The sequence below is a fragment of the Suncus etruscus genome, chromosome 10, assembly GCF_024139225.1.
Source record: "Suncus etruscus isolate mSunEtr1 chromosome 10, mSunEtr1.pri.cur, whole genome shotgun sequence".
In the NCBI taxonomy this organism is placed as follows: domain Eukaryota; kingdom Metazoa; phylum Chordata; class Mammalia; order Eulipotyphla; family Soricidae; genus Suncus; species Suncus etruscus.
In genome coordinates this window covers 11,822,073-11,841,509 of record NC_064857.1, presented here as the reverse complement: position 1 = coordinate 11,841,509, position 19,437 = coordinate 11,822,073, and the positions used below count along the sequence as shown (strand labels likewise).

The 19,437-nt window shown below is 42.4% G+C and overlaps 1 protein-coding gene across 2 annotated transcripts in view; it reads left to right on the top strand.

Moving 5' to 3' along the window:
* WWP1 (WW domain containing E3 ubiquitin protein ligase 1) overlaps positions 1-19,437 on the top strand; it is an 88,266-nt gene that overhangs the window by 49,633 nt on the left and 19,196 nt on the right. For both annotated transcript variants that reach the window (XM_049782143.1, XM_049782142.1), the window contains exon 16: positions 15,842-15,930. In XM_049782143.1, the coding sequence (XP_049638100.1) occupies positions 15,842-15,930 (89 nt within the window). The remainder of the gene's footprint in view (positions 1-15,841; positions 15,931-19,437) is intronic.

Sequence of the window (19,437 nt, the reverse complement as noted above, 5' to 3'; positions counted from 1 at the left end):
TTATCAGACACCGTTGTTCAACATTGTTGTTGATAATAGAGTATTTTTTCACAGTAGTAAAGTTGTTCATGCTTGAGTTTCAGTCATATAGTGTATAACACCCTTCATCAGAGCACATTTTCTACTACAAAGTCCCCAGTTTCCCTCACACCCTTTTCTTTTCCTCTGCCTGCTTGCCTGTGTGGCAGATATATTTTTCTTTGTCTCACTCTTCCTTTTATTTCTCTTTTAGACTGCATTTGCAATCTTATTAGTAAAGCTGTATCATGCATATCACTTTACGCACCCAGTCTTCTCAGCATAATCATTTCCAACTATCATTGTCATTGTGATCCTTTCTCTGCCCCAACTGCACTCCCACAGTATTATGTGGCAAGCTAGTATATTTTTTTATTCAATATTCCACCACACAAGTATGATCATTCTGTGTATAATATACTCTTTATACCCATTCATTTATAAGCACATTTTATGACCTCATTTTTCAAAAAGGCTACATAGGATTCCATTTGCAAATGTACCATCTTTTCTTTATTTACTATTTCTTTCTTGGACATTTAGGTTGTTTACAGATACTGGCTATTGTGAGTAGTGCTGTGATGAACAAAGGAATTAAAAGGGTTTTTCTTCATTGTATTTTGGGGCTAAGATAGTATATTCCTACGAGTGATATTTCTGGGTCATACTTGGAAGCAGTTTCTAGTTTTTTGAGGAATATCCATATTGTTTTTCAAAAAGACTGGAACAATTAACATTCTTAACAGTAGTGAAAGAAAATTCATTTTTCCTTGCATCTGCACTAGTACTGGTTGTTCTTGTTATTTGTGATATGTGCCATTCATTGTAATATGAATGTTGTTTTGATTTGCATCTCCCTGATGATTAATGATGTGGAACATTTTTATGTGCCATTTGGCCATCTGTATTTCTTTTTTGAGAAAATGTCTATTAATTTATTCTCATATTTGAATGGGGTTAGATTTTTTTTTCCTTATTGAGCTCTACCAGTGCCTTAGATAGTAACTGCTTATCAGAAGGGTCTTTGGGTGAATAGTTTCTCATATTCTATGTTCTGTCTTTGTATCCTAGTCACCATTTTCTTTGAGGTATAGAAGCTTCTTTTTTTTTTTTTTTTTGGTTTTTGGGCCACACCCGTTTGACGCTCAGGGGTTACTCCTGGCTATGTGCTCAGAAATCGCCCCTGGCTTGGGTGGACCATATGGGACGCCGGGGGATCGAACCGAGGTCCTTCCTTGGCTAGCGCTTGCAAGGCAGACACCTTACCTCCAGCGCCACCTACCCGGCCCCTATAGAAGCTTCTTAATTTAATGTAGTTCTATTTGTTTATCTTTGCTTCCTCTTGATTGGTCAGCGTAGTGTATCATCCTTGAAAATGCTTTTTGCTTCAATGTCATGAAGCGTTCTGCCTACATTTCCTCTGTGTATCTTATGTTTTCAGGTTTGATGTCAAAGTTTTTATTCCAGTTTGATATGACCTTTGTGTTCAGCATTAAAGAGAAGTCTGAGTTCATTCACTTTTTGCACATAATTGACCAGTATTCCCAACACCACTTGTTGAAGAGGCTTTCCTTGCCTTGGTATTTCTTGCTTTCTTATCAAAAATTGAGTGTTTACCTGAGGATTAGTCCCAGGATATTCAACTCTATTCAGATTTTTCATTTGATATAATCTTCATTCCTTTATTTGAAGACCTGTCTTCATTCCAATACCATGTTTGTTTTTATGACTACTAATTTATAGTACAATTTGAAGTGAGGGAAGTGATACCTCTCATCTTCTTTTTCCAAAGAATTTCTTTAGCTGTTCCTGAATGTTTACTCTTCCATATGAATTTCATGAGAGTTTGATCTATTTTTTTAAAAAATGGCATGGCATCCGTATAGGGTACATTAAAACTGTACATTGCTTTGAGAATTTTATTATTTTTAATTATTTAAATGCTCCCAATCTATGAACAGGTATATGTTTCCATATTCTTGTGTCCTGTTTTATTTCTTGAAGCAGTGTTTTGTATATTTTTTGTGTAAGTCTTTTACCTCTTAGGTTGACTCCATGGTTTTGATTTTTTGTGGTTCAGTTCTGAATGAGTTTTTTTTTTTAATATCTTTTGCCTATTTCATTATTTGTATATAGAAAAGCCCTAGATTTTTGTATACTGATTTTGTAGCCTGCTAACTTAATATGTAAATTTATTGTTTTGGGCTTTTCTATAGGTTTTTTAGGATTTCAAAAATATAGAAAGATGTCATCCACAGACAGTGTGAAGAAGCTTGACTTCTTCCTTTCCTATGTAGATGCCCTTGATATCTTTTTCTTGCCTATTTGCTAAGACAAGTAATTTCAGTACTATATTAATTAGAAGTGGTGAGATTGGGCAACTTTGTCTTGCATCAGATCTTAGAGAATAGGTTTTTAATTTTTTCCCATTGAGTATAATGTTTACCATGGGCTTTAGTAAATTGCTTTGATTATATTAAGGAAAGTTCCTTCAATTCCCATTTTTTTCTTTTTTTTTTTTTATTTAAACACCTTGATTACATACATGATTGTGTTTGGGTTTCAGTCATGTAAAGAACACCCCCCATCACCAGTGCAACATTCCCATCACCAATGTCCCAAGTCTCCCTCCTCCCCACCTGACCCCCGTCTGTACTCTAAACAGGCTCTCCATTTCCCTCATACATTCTCATTATTAGGACAGTTCAAAATGTAGTTATTTCTCTAACTAAACTCATCACTCTTTGTGGTGAGCTTCCTGAGGTGAGCTGGAACTTCCAGCTCTTTTCTCTTTTGTGTCTGAAAACTATTATTGCAAGAATGTCTTTCATTTTTCTTAAAACCCATAGATGAGTGAGACCATTCTGCATTTTTCTCTCTCTCTCTCTCTCTGACTTATTTCACTCAGCATAATAGATTCCGTGTACATCCATGTATAGGAAAATTTCATGACTTCATCTCTCCTGACAGCTGCACAATATTCCATTGTGTATATGTACCACAGTTTCTTTAGCCATTCATCTGTTGAAGTGCATCTTGGTTGTTTCCATAGTCTTGCTATGGTAAATAGTGCTGCAATGAATATAGGTGTAAGGAAGGGGTTTTTGTATTGTATTTTTATGTTCCTAGGGTATATTCCTAGGAGTGGTATAGCTGGATCGTATGGGAGCTCGATTTCCAGTTTTTGGAGGAATCTCCATATGACTTTCCATAAAGGTTGAACTAGACGGCATTCCCACCAGCAGTGGATAAGAGTTCCTTTCTCTCCACATCCCCGCCAACACTGTTTATTCTCATTCTTTGTGATGTGTCACACTCTGTTGTGTGAGGTGGTATCTCGTTTTGATTTGCATCTCCCTGATGATTAGTGATGTGGAGCATTTTTTCATGTGTCTTTTGGCCATGTGTATTTCTTCTTTGTCAAAGTGTCTGTTCATTTCTTCTCCCCATTTTTTGATGGGATTAGATGTTTTTTTCTTGTAAAGTTCTGTCAGTGCTTGTATATTTTGGAGATTAGCCCCTTATCTGATGGGTATTGAGTGAATAGTTTCTCCCACTCAGTGGGTGGCTCTTGTATCCTGGGCACTATTTCTTTTGCAGAAGCTTCTCAGCTTAATATATTCCCATCTGTTAATCTCTGCTTTCACTTGCTTGGAGAGTGCAGTTTCCTCCTTGAAGGATGCCTGTAGTCTTAATGTCCTGGAGTGTTTTGCCTATGTGTTGTTCTATATATCTTATGGTTTGGGGTCTGATATCGAGGTCTTTAATCCATTTGGATTTTACCTTCGTACATGATGTTAGCTGGGGGTCTAAGTTCAATTTTTTGCAAGTGGCTATCCAGTTGTGCCAACACCACTTGTTGAAGAGGCTTTCCCTGCTTCATTTAGGATTTCCTGCTCCTTTATCAAAAATTAGGTGATTGTATGTCTGGGGAACATTTTCTGGGTATTCAAGCCTATTCCACTGATCTGAGGGCCTGTCTTTATTCCAATACCATGCTGTTTTGATAACTATTGCTTTGTAGTACAGTTTAAAGTTGGGGAAAGTAATTCCTCCCATATTCTTTTTCCCAATGATTACTTTAGCTATTCGAGGGTGTTTATTGTTCCAAACGAACCTCAAAAGTGCCTGATCCACTTCTTTGAAGAATGTCATGGGTATCTTTAGAGGGATATAGCATTAAATCTGTATAATGCCTTGGGGAGTATTGCCATTTTGATGATGTTAATCCTGCCAATCCATGAGCAGGGTATGCGTGTCCATTTCCGCGTGTCCTCTCTTATTTCTTGGAGCAGAGTTTTATAGTTTTTTGTATAGGTCCTTCACATTTTTAGTCAAGTTGATTCCAAGATATTTGAGTTTGTGTGGCACTATTGTGAATGAGGTTGTTTTCTTAATGTCCATTTCTTCCTTATTAATTGGTGTATAGAAAGGCCATTGATTTTTGTGTGTTAATTTTGTAGCCTGCCACCTTGCTATATGAATCTATTGTTTCTAGAAGCTTTTTGATAGTCTTTAGGGTTTTTAAGGCCATCTACCACAAGCCAGTGGCAAATATTATCCTCAATGGAGAAAAACTAAAAGCCTTCCCTCTAAATTCTGGCACAAGACAAGGCTGTCCTCTCTCACCACTCCTATTCGACATAGCACTGGAAGTACTTGCTATAGCGATTAGACAAGAAAAAGATATCAAGGGAATCCTGATAGGAAAGGAAGAAGTCAAGCTCTCACTGTTTGCAGATGACATGATACTCAATTCCCATTTTGATGAGACTTTCATGAATGGGTAAATTGATGCTTTCTCTGCATCTAATACTATGACTATGATTTTAATTTTTTCTGCCATTGATAATTATATATTATATTGATTGACTTGCATGTGTTAAACCATCCTGGCTTCTCTAGGATTTATCTTACTTAGTGATGGTGTCTGATCTTTTTGATGAATTGTTGGATTCTATATGCTAGTACTTTGTTGATGATCTTTACAGCTGTGTTCATCAAGGATATTGGCCTGTAATTCTTTTACTGTGTGTGGTGTCTCTGTTGACTTTTGTTATCAGAGTAAAGATTTGAAAGAATTCACTACGGTATCCATATGGGCCTGAGCTCTTGTTTTTTGGGAAACCTTTTGATTACCATTTCAATTTCCTCAATACTGACTGGTCTGTTCATATATTCCACATCATCTTGGTTCTTTCTTGGGAGATAGAATTTATTCGTTTCTTCTAGGTCCTCTATCATTTTGTGGCATAAAGATTCCCAAAGTAATCTTTTCGTTTTGTTTTGTTTTTGTTTGTTTGTTTGAGCCAGATTCAGTAGCACTCAGGGGTTACTCCTGGCTCTGTGCTCAGAAATCGCTTCTGGCAGGCTCGGGACCATATGGGATGTCAGGAATTGAACGAGAGTCTCCTCCTGTGTTGTCTGTGTGCAATGCAATCATCCTACTGCTGTGCTAGTGCTCCAGCCCCAAAGAACCAACTCTTGTTTTAATTGATTTTTTTTTTTTTTTTTTTTTTTTTTTTTTTTTTTATAATTTTTTATTATGAATTATGAGAACAAAAGATGCAAAGAAAGAGGATAAGGTAAAGTTACAGTGGAAGGACAATCACCCATAACATAATTATCAGAAGAAGTCCCCTTGCTGATATCTTAACTTTGAATTTTCACCAAAAAAAGTTAAGATAAATAAAACAGAATCCATGTGCAATTACTTTTTCCCTCAAGTCCCCAGATTGTAGCACATTATAATATTTCTTAACAGCACACAAGGCAATCTAAAGCCATCAAGCTTACGTAACTCCTTAAACATTAGAGGCATAGTGTTTTTTACATTTCCATGTACATGCATATTAGCTTAAGTTAACCTCAAATTTTAAGTGGGTGTGTTTTAAGGATTAGAGTCAAAGGAGCACAGTAAAAACGGTGTTAGAGTGGCAATTGTTGTTTGCATAGGCCCACCAAAATATGAGAGGCATGGAAAGGAATAGCCTTGGCCTAAATACAAAGAGATCCTACCCCTGAAGTTTCCTGGCATAAGACCAGCTCTAGGCCTCAGGAAAGTTATCGTTCGCTCCAAGACATTGTCCGTAGCGCCAACACACTTATCACAGAGTCTCTGTTGTTGGTCTCATGTTTCTGTATTAAAGATTCTGGAATCTGCATGTCCTACATTGAAGTCATGATGAGGAGTGCCTTCTCGTTTCACTTCACCATGAAAGGGGAATGCAGGAAGCCCTGTCCTATAAGCAGGTTGTTGTTGTTGTTAAGTCTTCTCAGTGTTAAAGGAAGTCTCTTTTGAGCAGGACGATGTCTGAGCAGTGGTAGGGTCTTCCGTGGTAGAGGATTGCTTCCAGGTGATGTTATAGACAAACCTCACCATAAATGGGCAATACAGCAAGCCCTGTCCAGTAAACAGGTCATTGTTCTTGTTGTCTTCTCAGTGCTAAGGGATGTCTCTTTTGAGTAGATCGATGTCAGAGCAGCTGTAGGGTCGTCCCTGGTACAGGAATGCCTCCGGGTGATGTTATATACAACCTTGGATGTTTTGTAAATGTCTTCTGTAGATCAAGGGGTAAATGGAGAATGTCCATTCTTCTGAGGCCTGTGCCAGGTCTTTATGTCAATGTTCAGGGTGTAAGGTCTCATTGTACTACAAGATTTGTGTGTTCCCCTTTCTATTAGATAAGAACTTATTGGTATGTATAGTATTTTCCCATGTCAGTGTGCCTACGCAAACAAGATATAAAGCCACGTGGTGCTATCAGATATATGGGGGCATAAGAACATTTCCAACAAGACCCATGACTTGGTTCAAACATAAGTATTAAACTGAGGGATTCTTTCACACCAAATTCCATATTGAGTAGTTCACAAAGAGAAGATAAAAAAAAATGGGGGGGGATCATCACTGTATAAGAAAGTATTTAGCAAAAGTTATAGCCGTCAAAGAAAACACGCATAAAATGTTGAAAAGATATGTGTCCTTTTTATGCCTTTTAAAATAGTTGTGTGGGTGTTAACTCTAGGGCACCACTTTGGTCTGTGAATTAGGACTCAAGAGTACTTAAGTTAGAAAGGGTAAAAAAGGAGTAATGATGATAGGAGTTAAAGAAGTTAAAGAGAAATATGAACTTATGAAGGGGTATGCAAAAGGGCAGAGTACAAAATGGACATTCTGCATACATAAAAACATAATTCAATGATAGTGAGTACTAGTAATGTTTCTTGTGAGAGTACTATTAATGTTTCTTGTGCGCGCGGGGGCAATAGCCCCCACGCGATTTTGAAAATGTAGACTGGACAGAGATTACCAGTGCCAGCCAAACCTCCTCCTGCCTGACTCCCGGCTCCCAGGAAGGAGAGATCCTTCAAGAAGCTGGGAGAACAGAAGTTCAGAGCCCCACCCAGACCCTCCCTAAGGAGCCGCATGGATAGTGGGGGAAGGCCTAGGGTCCTTCAAGCTCCACCAAGGGACCCAACTCACCGGCTTGCCCAGGGGTGTGGCCCGGGGAAGCCCTGGAGATCTGGAGCAAGGCGGCAGAGGGGTGCTGGGGTTACCCAAATCCCGCACCCCCCCCTAGGCCTGGCCAAGCAGGCCTCCGGCATGGCGTGGGCCTGCCAAACCTCCTCCTGCCTGACTCCCGGCTCCCAGGAAGGAGAGATCCTTCAAGAAGCTGGGAGAACAGAAGTTCAGAGCCCCACCCAGACCCTCCCTAAGGAGCCGCATGGATAGTGGGGGAAGGCCTAGGGTCCTTCAAGCTCCACCAAGGGACCCAACTCACCGGCTTGCCCAGGGGTGTGGCCCGGGGAAGCCCTGGAGATCTGGAGCAAGGCGGCAGAGGGGTGCTGGGGTTACCCACATCCCGCACCCCCCCTAGGCCTGGCCAAGCAGGCCTCCGGCATGGCGTGGGCCTGCCAAACCTCCTCCTGCCTGACTCCCGGCTCCCAGGAAGGAGAGATCCTTCAAGAAGCTGGGAGAACAGAAGTTCAGAGCCCCACCCAGACCCTCCCTAAGGAGCCGCATGGATAGTGGGGGAAGGCCTAGGGTCCTTCAAGCTCCACCAAGGGACCCAACTCACCGGCTTGCCCAGGGGTGTGGCCCGGGGAAGCCCTGGAGATCTGGAGCAAGGCGGCAGAGGGGTGCTGGGGTTACCCAAATCCCGCACCCCCCCTAGGCCTGGCCAAGCAGGCCTCCGGCATGGCGTGGGCCTGCCAAACCTCCTCCTGCCTGACTCCCGGCTCCCAGGAAGGAGAGATCCTTCAAGAAGCTGGGAGAACAGCAGTTCAGAGCCCCACCCAGACCCTCCCTAAGGAGCGCATGGATAGTGGGGGAAGGCCTAGGGTCCTTCAAGCTCCACCAAGGGACCCAACTCACCGGCTTGCCCAGGGGTGTGGCCCGGGGAAGCCCTGGAGATCTGGAGCAAGGCGGCAGAGGGGTGCTGGGGTTACCCAAATCCCGCACCCCCCCCAAGGCCTGGCCAAGCAGGCCTCCGGCATGGCGTGGGCCTGCCAAACCTCCTCCTGCCTGACTCCCGGCTCCCAGGAAGGAGAGATCCTTCAAGAAGCTGGGAGAACAGAAGTTCAGAGCCCCACCCAGACCCTCCTAAGGAGCCGCATGGATAGTGGGGGAAGGCCTAGGGACTTCAAGCTCCACCAAGGGACCCAACTCACCGGCTTGCCCAGGGGTGTGGCCCGGGGAAGCCCTGGAGATCTGGAGCAAGGCGGCAGAGGGGTGCTGGGGTTACCCAAATCCCGCACCCCCCCTAGGCCTGGCCAAGCAGGCCACCGGCATGGCGTGGGCCTGCCAAACCTCCTCCTGCCTGACTCCCGGCTCCCAGGAAGGAGAGATCCTTCAAGAAGCTGGGAGAACAGAAGTTCAGAGCCCCACCCAGACCCTCCCTAAGGAGCCGCATGGATAGTGGGGGAAGGCCTAGGGTCCTTCAAGCTCCACCAAGGGACCCAACTCACCGGCTTGCCCAGGGGTGTGGCCCGGGGAAGCCCTGGAGATCTGGAGCAAGGCGGCAGAGGGGTGCTGGGGTTACCCAAATCCCGCACCCCCCCTAGGCCTGGCCAAGCAGGCCACCGGCATGGCGTGGGCCTGCCAAACCTCCTCCTGCCTGACTCCCGGCTCCCAGGAAGGAGAGATCCTTCAAGAAGCTGGGAGAACAGAAGTTCAGAGCCCCACCCAGACCCTCCCTAAGGAGCCGCATGGATAGTGGGGGAAGGCCTAGGGTCCTTCAAGCTCCACCAAGGGACCCAACTCACCGGCTTGCCCAGGGGTGTGGCCCGGGGAAGCCCTGGAGATCTGGAGCAAGGCGGCAGAGGGGTGCTGGGGGTTACCCAAATCCCGCACCCCCCCCTAGGCCTGGCCAAGCAGGCCTCCGGCATGGCGTGGGCCTGCCAAACCTCCTCCTGCCTGACTCCCGGCTCCCAGGAAGGAGAGATCCTTCAAGAAGCTGGGAGAACAGAAGTTCAGAGCCCCACCCAGACCCTCCCTAAGGAGCCGCATGGATAGTGGGGGAAGGCCTAGGGTCCTTCAAGCTCCACCAAGGGACCCAACTCACCGGCTTGCCCAGGGGTGTGGCCCGGGGAAGCCCTGGAGATCTGGAGCAAGGCGGCAGAGGGGTGCTGGGGTTACCCAAATCCCGCACCCCCCCTAGGCCTGGCCAAGCAGGCCTCCGGCATGGCGTGGGCCTGCCAAACCTCCTCCTGCCTGACTCCCGGCTCCCAGGAAGGAGAGATCCTTCAAGAAGCTGGGAGAACAGAAGTTCAGAGCCCCACCCAGACCCTCCCTAAGGAGCCGCATGGATAGTGGGGGAAGGCCTAGGGTCCTTCAAACTCCACCAAGGGACCCAACTCACCGGCTTGCCCAGGGGTGTGGCCCGGGGAAGCCCTGGAGATCTGGAGCAAGGCGGCAGAGGGGTGCTGGGGTTACCCAAATCCCGCACCCCCCCCTAGGCCTGGCCAAGCAGGCCTCCGGCATGGCGTGGGCCTGCCAAACCTCCTCCTGCCTGACTCCCGGCTCCCAGGAAGGAGAGATCCTTCAAGAAGCTGGGAGAACAGAAGTTCAGGCCCCACCCAGACCCTCCCTAAGGAGCCGCATGGATAGTGGGGGAAGGCCTAGGGTCCTTCAAGCTCCACCAAGGGACCCAACTCACCGGCTTGCCCAGGGGTGTGGCCCGGGGAAGCCCTGGAGATCTGGAGCAAGGCGGCAGAGGGGTGCTGGGGTTACCCACATCCCGCACCCCCCCTAGGCCTGGCCAAGCAGGCCTCCGGCATGGCGTTGGCCTGCCAAACCTCCTCCTGCCTGACTCCCGGCTCCCAGGAAGGAGAGATCCTTCAAGAAGCTGGGAGAACAGAAGTTCAGAGCCCCCACCCAGACCCTCCCTAAGGAGCCGCATGGATAGTGGGGGAAGGCCTAGGGTCCTTCAAGCTCCACCAAGGGACCCAACTCACCGGCTTGCCCAGGGGTGTGGCCCGGGGAAGCCCTGGAGATCTGGAGCAAGGCGGCAGAGGGGTGCTGGGGTTACCCAAATCCCGCACCCCCCCTAGGCCTGGCCAAGCAGGCCTCCGGCATGGCGTGGGCCTGCCAAACCTCCTCCTGCCTGACTCCCAGCTCCCAGGAAGGAGAGATCCTTCAAGAAGCTGGGAGAACAGAAGTTCAGAGCCCCACCCAGACCCTCCCTAAGGAGCCGCATGGATAGTGGGGGAAGGCCTAGGGTCCTTCAAGCTCCACCAAGGGACCCAACTCACCGGCTTGCCCAGGGGTGTGGCCCGGGGAAGCCCTGGAGATCTGGAGCAAGGCGGCAGAGGGGTGCTGGGGTTACCCAAATCCCGCACCCCCCCTAGGCCTGGCCAAGCAGGCCTCCGGCATGGCGTGGGCCTGCCAAACCTCCTCCTGCCTGACTCCCGGCTCCCAGGAAGGAGAGATCCTTCAAGAAGCTGGGGGAGAACAGAAGTTCAGAGCCCCACCCAGACCCTCCCTAAGGAGCCGCATGGATAGTGGGGGAAGGCCTAGGGTCCTTCAAGCTCCACCAAGGGACCCAACTCACCGGCTTGCCCAGGGGTGTGGCCCGGGGAAGCCCTGGGATCTGGAGCAAGGCGGCAGAGGGGTGCTGGGGTTACCCAAATCCCGCACCCCCCCTAGGCCTGGCCAAGCAGGCCTCCGGCATGGCGTGGGCCTGCCAAACCTCCTCCTGCCTGACTCCCGGCTCCCAGGAAGGAGAGATCCTTCAAGAAGCTGGGAGAACAGAAGTTCAGAGCCCCACCCAGACCCTCCCTAAGGAGCCGCATGGATAGTGGGGGAAGGCCTAGGGTCCTTCAAGCTCCACCAAGGGACCCAACTCAACGGCTTGCCCAGGGGTGTGGCCCGGGGAAGCCCTGGAGATCTGGAGCAAGGCGGCAGAGGGGTGCTGGGGTTACCCAAATCCCGCACCCCCCCTAGGCCTGGCCAAGCAGGCCTCCGGCATGGCGTGGGCCTGCCAAACCTCCTCCTGCCTGACCTTAATTGATTTTTTATTGTCTTTTTGGTATTCAGTTTATTAATATCTGTTCTTAGTATTGTTATTTCCTCTCTGCTCCCACTTTTGGCTCATTTTTTTTTAACCCTTTCTAATTTCTTTTTTTAATCTTTATTTAAACACCTTGATGACAAATATGATTGTAGTTGGGTTTCAGTCATGTAAAGAACACCCCCCCTTCAGCAGTGCAACATTCCCATCACCAGTTTCTTAACTGTGCCATTAAGTTATACATGCAGGCCATTTCTTCCTTCCTGATGAAAGTTTGCAAAGCTATAAATTTTCCTCTTACTTGTAACACTTTCACTGTGTCTCACAAATTTTGATAGTTTCTGTCTTTATTCTCTTTTTATTTCTAGTATCTTTTGATTTCCTCTTTGATTTAGTATCTGACAAACTGTTGTTCATTAGTGAGCTGTTTAATTTCCAGGTATTAGTTATTTCTTTGTTTTTGTTTATGACCTCCATTTTCAATGCAGCATAGTCTGAGAAGATAGTAGATACAATTTCTATCCTCTTGATTTTATGGAGGTATATTTTGTGGTTCAGCAAGAAATCTGTCTTGGAGAATATCTCATGTGCATTGGAGAAGAATTTGTATTATCTTCTAAGCCACTCTTCCATTTCTTCCTTCAAAGCCAGTATATCCTTGTTGACTTTTAACCTGGTTGATCAAGAGGTGACAGAGTGGTGTTGAAGTCTTCAACTACTGCTTTGCTTCTATTAATGCCTTCAAGTCTATTAGCATTTCTTTTGAGTATTTTGTTGGCCCTTCATTGGATGCATATAATTTGGTAGGTGTACATACTTGATGTACATATCTTTTTTTTTTTTTTTTTGGTTTTTTTTTGGTTTTTTAGGCCACACCCGTTTGATGCTCAGGGGTTACTACTCTTGGCTAAGCACTCAGAAATTGCCCCTGGCTTGGGGGAACCATATGGGACGCCGGGGGATCGAACCATGGTCTTTCTTGGCTAGCGCTTGCAAGGCAGACACCTCTAGCGCCACCTCGCCGGCCCCAGATGTACATATCTTTTAATGTTAAAAAAAAATGACCCTCTTTGTCTCTTATCTTTTTAGAGCCTCAAGTGTATGCCATTTGATATTAGTATTGCCACCCCAGTCTTTGAATCTGTCTTTGCTCTGACTATTCAAATGTATTTTCCTGTCACAAACACAATGTTTGATTTCATTTTATGATCCATTTTTCCACTCTCTCTTAATTGAAGCAACTATTTCATTGGTTTTGAGAGAAATTATTGTGGGATTTGTGCCATCTTTTTGTAGAAGTTTGGTGTATTTGTAGGGTTTGTCTTGCCTTAATGTACCCAATCTGTTCTTTCAAATTGACTTGGAGTCTAATTTCCTGAGCTCTGTTTATCTGTAAAGGTATGTATTCTTCCTTCAAACCTGAATGAGAGTCTTGCTGAGTGAAGTATTCTTGATTAGACATTCACTTTGTTGTTGTTGTTGTTTTTTCTTCATTATCTCCCTACTACCTTTGGGGCTGAAGGGTTGTTTGTGATAAATCTACCATACATCTTAAGGATGCTCCTTTGTATGTAGTCTCCTTTGTTAGCATTGCTACTTTCAGTATTCTATCTCAGTCTGTGCTTTTCATCATTGTGACTGGATGTGCTCTTAAGGTGCCCATAAGGGTGTATATATTTAGAGTGTTTGTACTCTTCAGTTCTGGGGACTTCTCAGCAATGATGTTTTTGATTGTAGCTTCTTCATAGGATTTTTTTTTACCTGATTCGCTGGGACCCCAATGATTTTTATGTTGTTTCTGTTGAATTTCTGTCATAATTTTGTTTAAGGATTTTTTTTCCGTCTTCTGTTTTTTGTGTTTTGGTTTTCTTTAAGAATCTTTTCCATCTTTTGCTGCTTCTGAAAGTGTTATGCAGCTCATCTTTGAGCTCACTGATTCTGTCCTCAACAACTTTAACTTTGCTTGTGAGGTCTTACTGTGAGTTTTCCATTTAACCTTTAGAGTTAAGTTATGTCATTTCTATTTGAAATTTTCTCATTTTTACTCTCACATCTTCTTGAGTCGTACTGACTGTTCATTCCATGGTTTCTTTGGGTTTCTTGAATATTCTGAACATTTCTGAAAAGTTATTTTCAGATAGTCTGTATAAATGGCTAATACTAATTGTGTCTTCAAAACCACCATCTTCATGCATGAAGCATGATGGGGTTCTGCTTTGCTTTCCCATTGTGGCCTTTGGAGCATGCTAGTGTTTATCCTGTGTTGCAGTGGGGCTCCTGGACTAAAAGAAAAGCCTGGCCTCACAGTCGTGCTCTTCTCAGAGCTCAAAGACCTGGGTTGAAAATGTTTCATTTGAGTCCAAAAGGATCTGGCTGCCTCTTTTTCTTGGGACTGTGTGGCTGGAAGACCCTTATCATCGTCCTGATGCTTCTCTTTACTTCAGGGTTCACTGACCTAGGGTAGAAATGGCTCCACTGCTAGTCTGTCAGGCTGCCTTCATTTTCTTCTTCTTCTCTCTCTCTCTCTCTCTCTCTCTCTCTCTCTCTCTCTCTCTCTCTCTCTCTCTCTCTCTCTCTCTCTCTCTCTCTGTCTTTCTCTCTCTCTTTCTCTCTCTCTTTCTCTTTCTCTCTCTCTCTCTTCCCCTGCCAAAGAATCACAGTGATAAATCAAAATTCATTGTGTGTATATGTATACAGGGACTTTTAAACATACTTTGTACAGACCAAATGGAATAAGGCTTTATCAAAACGAAATTTGTTAATTTTACTAGTTTAAGATTAGGCTATATGTATAACAATATAGAATATAGTAAGCAAAAATAAAATCACTTTTGTCTTAAAAAAATTTCTTGCTTAAGTAAAAAAATGTTATGTAGATCAGCTTGTATTAATTCTGTTAGAGCTTTTAGTAAGTATACATCAAAATTTATTGTGAAACCTGCCTTGGCGTTAGAAACCTGTAATCTATCATGACCACTCCTTAAATGGGAAAAATCAAGGGAGCTTCACTGTGGCCTAGGTTTGCTAATCATTGCATTTGGTTCTAATATATATATGTGGCACAACTATAGTTTATTTTCTAGAAGCCTGATACCTTTTAAGGATTATGAAAATTGATGTATTTCATTTAATATGACCTTAAATTTATGGCAGATTGTATATTTTTGTCATTTTTTTTATGGTTTTTGGGCCACACCCGGTGACGCTCAGGGGTTACTCCTGGCTATGCGCTCAGAAATCGTCCCTGGCTTGGGGGGACCATATTGGACACCGGGGGATCAAATCCATCCTACGCTAGCGCTTGCAAGGCAGACACCTTAACTCTAGCGCCACCTTCCTGGCCCCATATTTTTGTCATCTTATATGAATTACTTGTTTTGATAGTTCTTCAGAATATGTACTGTAAATGACCTCATAGAACATTTTTTAACCTCTTGTTTAGTGTTATGTATAACAAAAATTTACAGGCTTCCACTTGTAATAGTATGCTATGATTTGATTGGGTGGGGTGGGAGAAATACATATCTTAAAAGCTTTTTATTGTTTTTTAAAGGGTGTTAGCAATGGTGTTTAGGGTGTTAACATGGCGTTAGCCATAATCAAGCAATGCTCTTGGATTACTTCTGATAGTGTCTGGATTGAACCTAGGCCTCCTGCATGCGAGTATTTGCTCTAGGATCTTGAATTCTCTGGCTTGAAAGCTTTTTGTTTCAAACAATTTCTCTCTTGCAAAAGTCTGAAATGGAATTACTATTTAATGCTAGTAGAGGAGAAAGAGATACAAACTAAGTGAAACCAGAAAAAGCTTCATAGAGTATGGGATGGAATGATAGCACAGCAGGTAGGGCATTTATCTTGCATGTGGTCAACCTGCATTTGATCCCCAGCATCCCATATGGTCCTTTAATCACTGTCAGGAATAACCTGAGTGCAGAAATGGGCATGGCCCAAAAACTTTCTATAGAGTATAACACATCTCTATTGCACAATAAATCAATCCCTTTATGAGTTAAAAACATATTTATATGAAGGGCTAGGGAGATAATACAGTCGGTAGGGTGTTTTCCTTGTATGCAGCCAACCCAGTTTCAATCCCCTATATTCCATATGGTCCCCCGAGCACAATCAGGAGAGATCTCTGAGCACTGAGGACAAGAGTAAGCCCTGAGCACTGCTCAGTATGGTCCCCCTCCCAAGATATATTTGTGAAGTAAGCAATGTATAATTTTGAAAGTAACTAATAAATTAAATAGTTTCAGAATAAACTTATGCTATTTATGAGTGCTTACATATCCATGTTTTATTTTTAGATTATGGCATTAAAACCTTATGACTTGAGGAGGCGACTATATGTAATATTTAGAGGAGAAGAAGGACTTGATTATGGTGGTCTAGCAAGGTAGAGTATTGTATATCTGCTCTAAAATAATTGTTCCCTCACTGTATGCAATGGATATATTGTTAAAAAGCTGTATTTTAAAAATAAAATTTAGAATTACTATTTAAAACATTTTTTAATACTTACACAATTTTTGAGGTAAATTATTCCATTTTGATCATCCTGTACATTTCTTTGTAGATTTATATTTAGTGCATATATGCTAATTATATTAAAATGGTCCTATAATGCATAATTATAGCATTTTAATTTTGTTTATTTACCCTGGATATCTTTTACATCAAAGTATATAAAACCTAATACGTTATTTATATGCCATTGTACAATTTATCATTGTATGTGGATACAGTAATTAATGGATCAGCGTGCATAGGCTTGTTTGCTATTTTAACAGTGATGCTCTTTTTGTGCTTGTGTTTTTAATCCAATCTGAGACCTTCTGAGAAAGACATTTTTCACCTTAAATATGATCGATGATACATACACTTGTGAAGCATTATCAATGGAAAATTATTTTACACTTAAAATTTCTTCTCAGTTTCTTATCTTACACCAAATGTGACTGATTTATGTTTTAAAAATGCTTTCTTTTGGGGCGGGGACAAAAATGCTTTTATTGACTCTTTCCAAGAATTAATCTTGCAGTTTCATAGAATCAACTCTCCTTTGAACTTAGATTTCATAAGTGTACAGAATTACAAGATCACAATTCTAGTACAATTGGCATAAAGAGATGAAGGACCAGGCACAGCTACTCAGAACAGACAGCTATATATATGTGGATTATCAAAGTTTTTTTTTATATTAGCATATTTTCTGACCCAGAGTATTATTAAGCTTTTGCAGAAAAGAATGCCACTTCCAATCGCAATGAAAGTTCATATCACATCTGTGATTTATTTTAATATTAGAAATGCTCAGGGCCTGAATGATAGTTTAGCAGGTAGGGCATTTGCCTTGCACATGGCCAATTGGGTTTGGTCCCCAGCATTCCGTAAGGCCTCCTGAGCTTACCAGAAATCATTTCTGAGCAGAGCCTGGAGAAACAAACTGGGTGCAGCCCCAAAACCAAAAAATATACAGATAGTCAGACATTAAGAATATTAGTATTGTTTTTATAATATCTAAATAATATTAACATTCTTATATGGATCCTTATTTACTTCAACTGTTTGAATTTAGGTTTCTGTTTTAGTGTTTTTGATACATCTGGTCATTTCTTCCATGTCATGGCCTTTTTTATTCTCAAATATTTTATGATGATTCATGTATTAGTTTGATTTACTTAATTGTTCACTAGGTTGATTTATTCCTTAGTTTTTGCATGTTTGAGAATTTTTTTTGTTACTTTTGTATCATCCAGTCATAACTATCTTGGATATAAGTTTCCTCCATAATTTTTTCTAGTACTCTGTGTTCTTTTTACTATCTCAATCATTGACTATTATCACTGCAGAGTGGGAGGCCAGCTGTTATAGGAAGCATTTTTTACCCTGGGGATCTACATTTGTTTTGTTTTGGGGTCTGGTTTTTTTTTTTAAGTTTGTTGATTTCATCGTTGACTATCTCTTATCTTTATAATGAACATATTAAGATCGTCCTTAAGCTAAAGGAACTTTTCTTCTATTACGTTTTGAATATTTTTTCTGTTCCATTTGTTCTGTTTTTCTTCAGGAACATCAGTCATGGGTATGTGGAATCTCCTTTGTCAGTCTTACACATCTGTCATCTTTTTCTGATCATTTTTGTCTTTATGCTTTTCCATTTTGTTTTGAAGTTTGCCAAACTGTCACTGTTATAGTACTCCCCTACTTTTTTGCTGCTTCTGATATATTTTTTTCTTAATTAGTGTATTTATTGTTTCTTCATTTTCTTCTCTAGGTTCTGCTAGCTCATCTATTGTTTCATTTTTTATATTTTTCATTTGAAAATATAGAAAAGGGTTGAAATGTTGAAAATGTTGAAAGTGAACTCTTCTGCCTCTTACTAGCTAGATAGAATTTTTCCTATTTTAGTATAAGTGCTGTCTAAGCAAGCACTTTGGTAGAATTGGCCTTTCTGAGAGTATATCAGTTAAATGCTGTATTTTTATAAAAGTATTGTGTTTTTTCTTTGGATGTTGTTCACTAAAACTTAATGCAGTAGCTGATGATTTTATTTCTGCTTTTTATGTGTGTGTCTAAACTCATTTTCACTAGTTGTGTTGTTAAGTTGTCATCACTGGAAATATGTCTAATTCAGCTTCAACACAGCTGGAAGTCCACTTGGGTCAACTACTATACTATTAGGCACTGAATTTTATTTTGTGAATTTTGTTTAGGGTCTCCCTTCTAAAGTCCGTGTTTTCTTTTTATGATTACTTTTAGAAGCTATAGAGCAAGCATTTGTGAACAGGTCAGAGAGCTATCCAAAGAGTGGTGGCTCCCATAGTGATTTTATTTTTGCATCAATTAACATATTAGAAGAACCACTGGATTATATTGAGGAATCAAAACCCCTGATTCTCTCAACACTAACCTGTATTTGTACCTTCTCCTATGGCATCGGTTGACTGGATTGAGAGGTAGCCGCTTTCTCTTTAAAGTTATCAACATTTTCAATACTGCGCCCACCACTGCCCAGTCTTCTAAAGATTATAATACTGTAGCTAATAATTCTTTTCATATTTTTCTTTTCCTTTTGCTTTTTGGGGCCATACTTGGCAAAGCTCAGGGGTTACTCTTGGTTCTGTGCTCAACAGGCAGTTACTCTGGGATTCCGAAGATTGAACCTGGGTTGGCTGAGTGCAAGGCAAGCATCTTAACTGCTGTACTTTGTCTCTAGCTTAATCAGTAATCTTAATTTTTCTCTTAACATTAACAATTTTTTTTTGGTCAGAGTTAAATGAGGAAAGAGAGGATTGCTGCCAAGAGAATGCAACGCTCGTGTAAATACTTGAACATACTTAACACTGATTCCTCAGCACATTTATATTTGGATCCCTGCCTTAAGAATAAATGGTGTTGAGGGTCAGAGAGATAGTACAATGGTCAGGGCATTTGCCTTCATGCAGGCAAGCTGGGTTTGATTTCTGGCATTCCATATGGTTCCCTGAGTACCTCCACGAGTGATTCCTGAGTGCACAACCAGGAATAAATTCTGAGCGCCTCCAGATGTGGCCCAAAAAACAAAAAAAAAAATTTTTTTTTTAAAAAGGAGAATATAAATGGTATTGGAGAGTTTTTGCTAATTGAGTATATCATAATAGAACTTGTGAATTTTATTATCTAGCTGGATTATATTTTGAATTTACTTTTAATGAGAAAGAAGTGGCATACTTAGTTATAGATATAATTTAGAAACTTGAAAGATATATTCAAAAACTTCTTTCCAATTTTTAGTTCCGTTTTTAATGTGGTAATAAAATTAAGTGTTGCACAACAAGAGGGCAGTGTATCAGTTATCACCTGCAATTATTTATTAAAACATGTGGTATGCAGCTGTCTTCTTTAGAGTTAAGGATAAAAA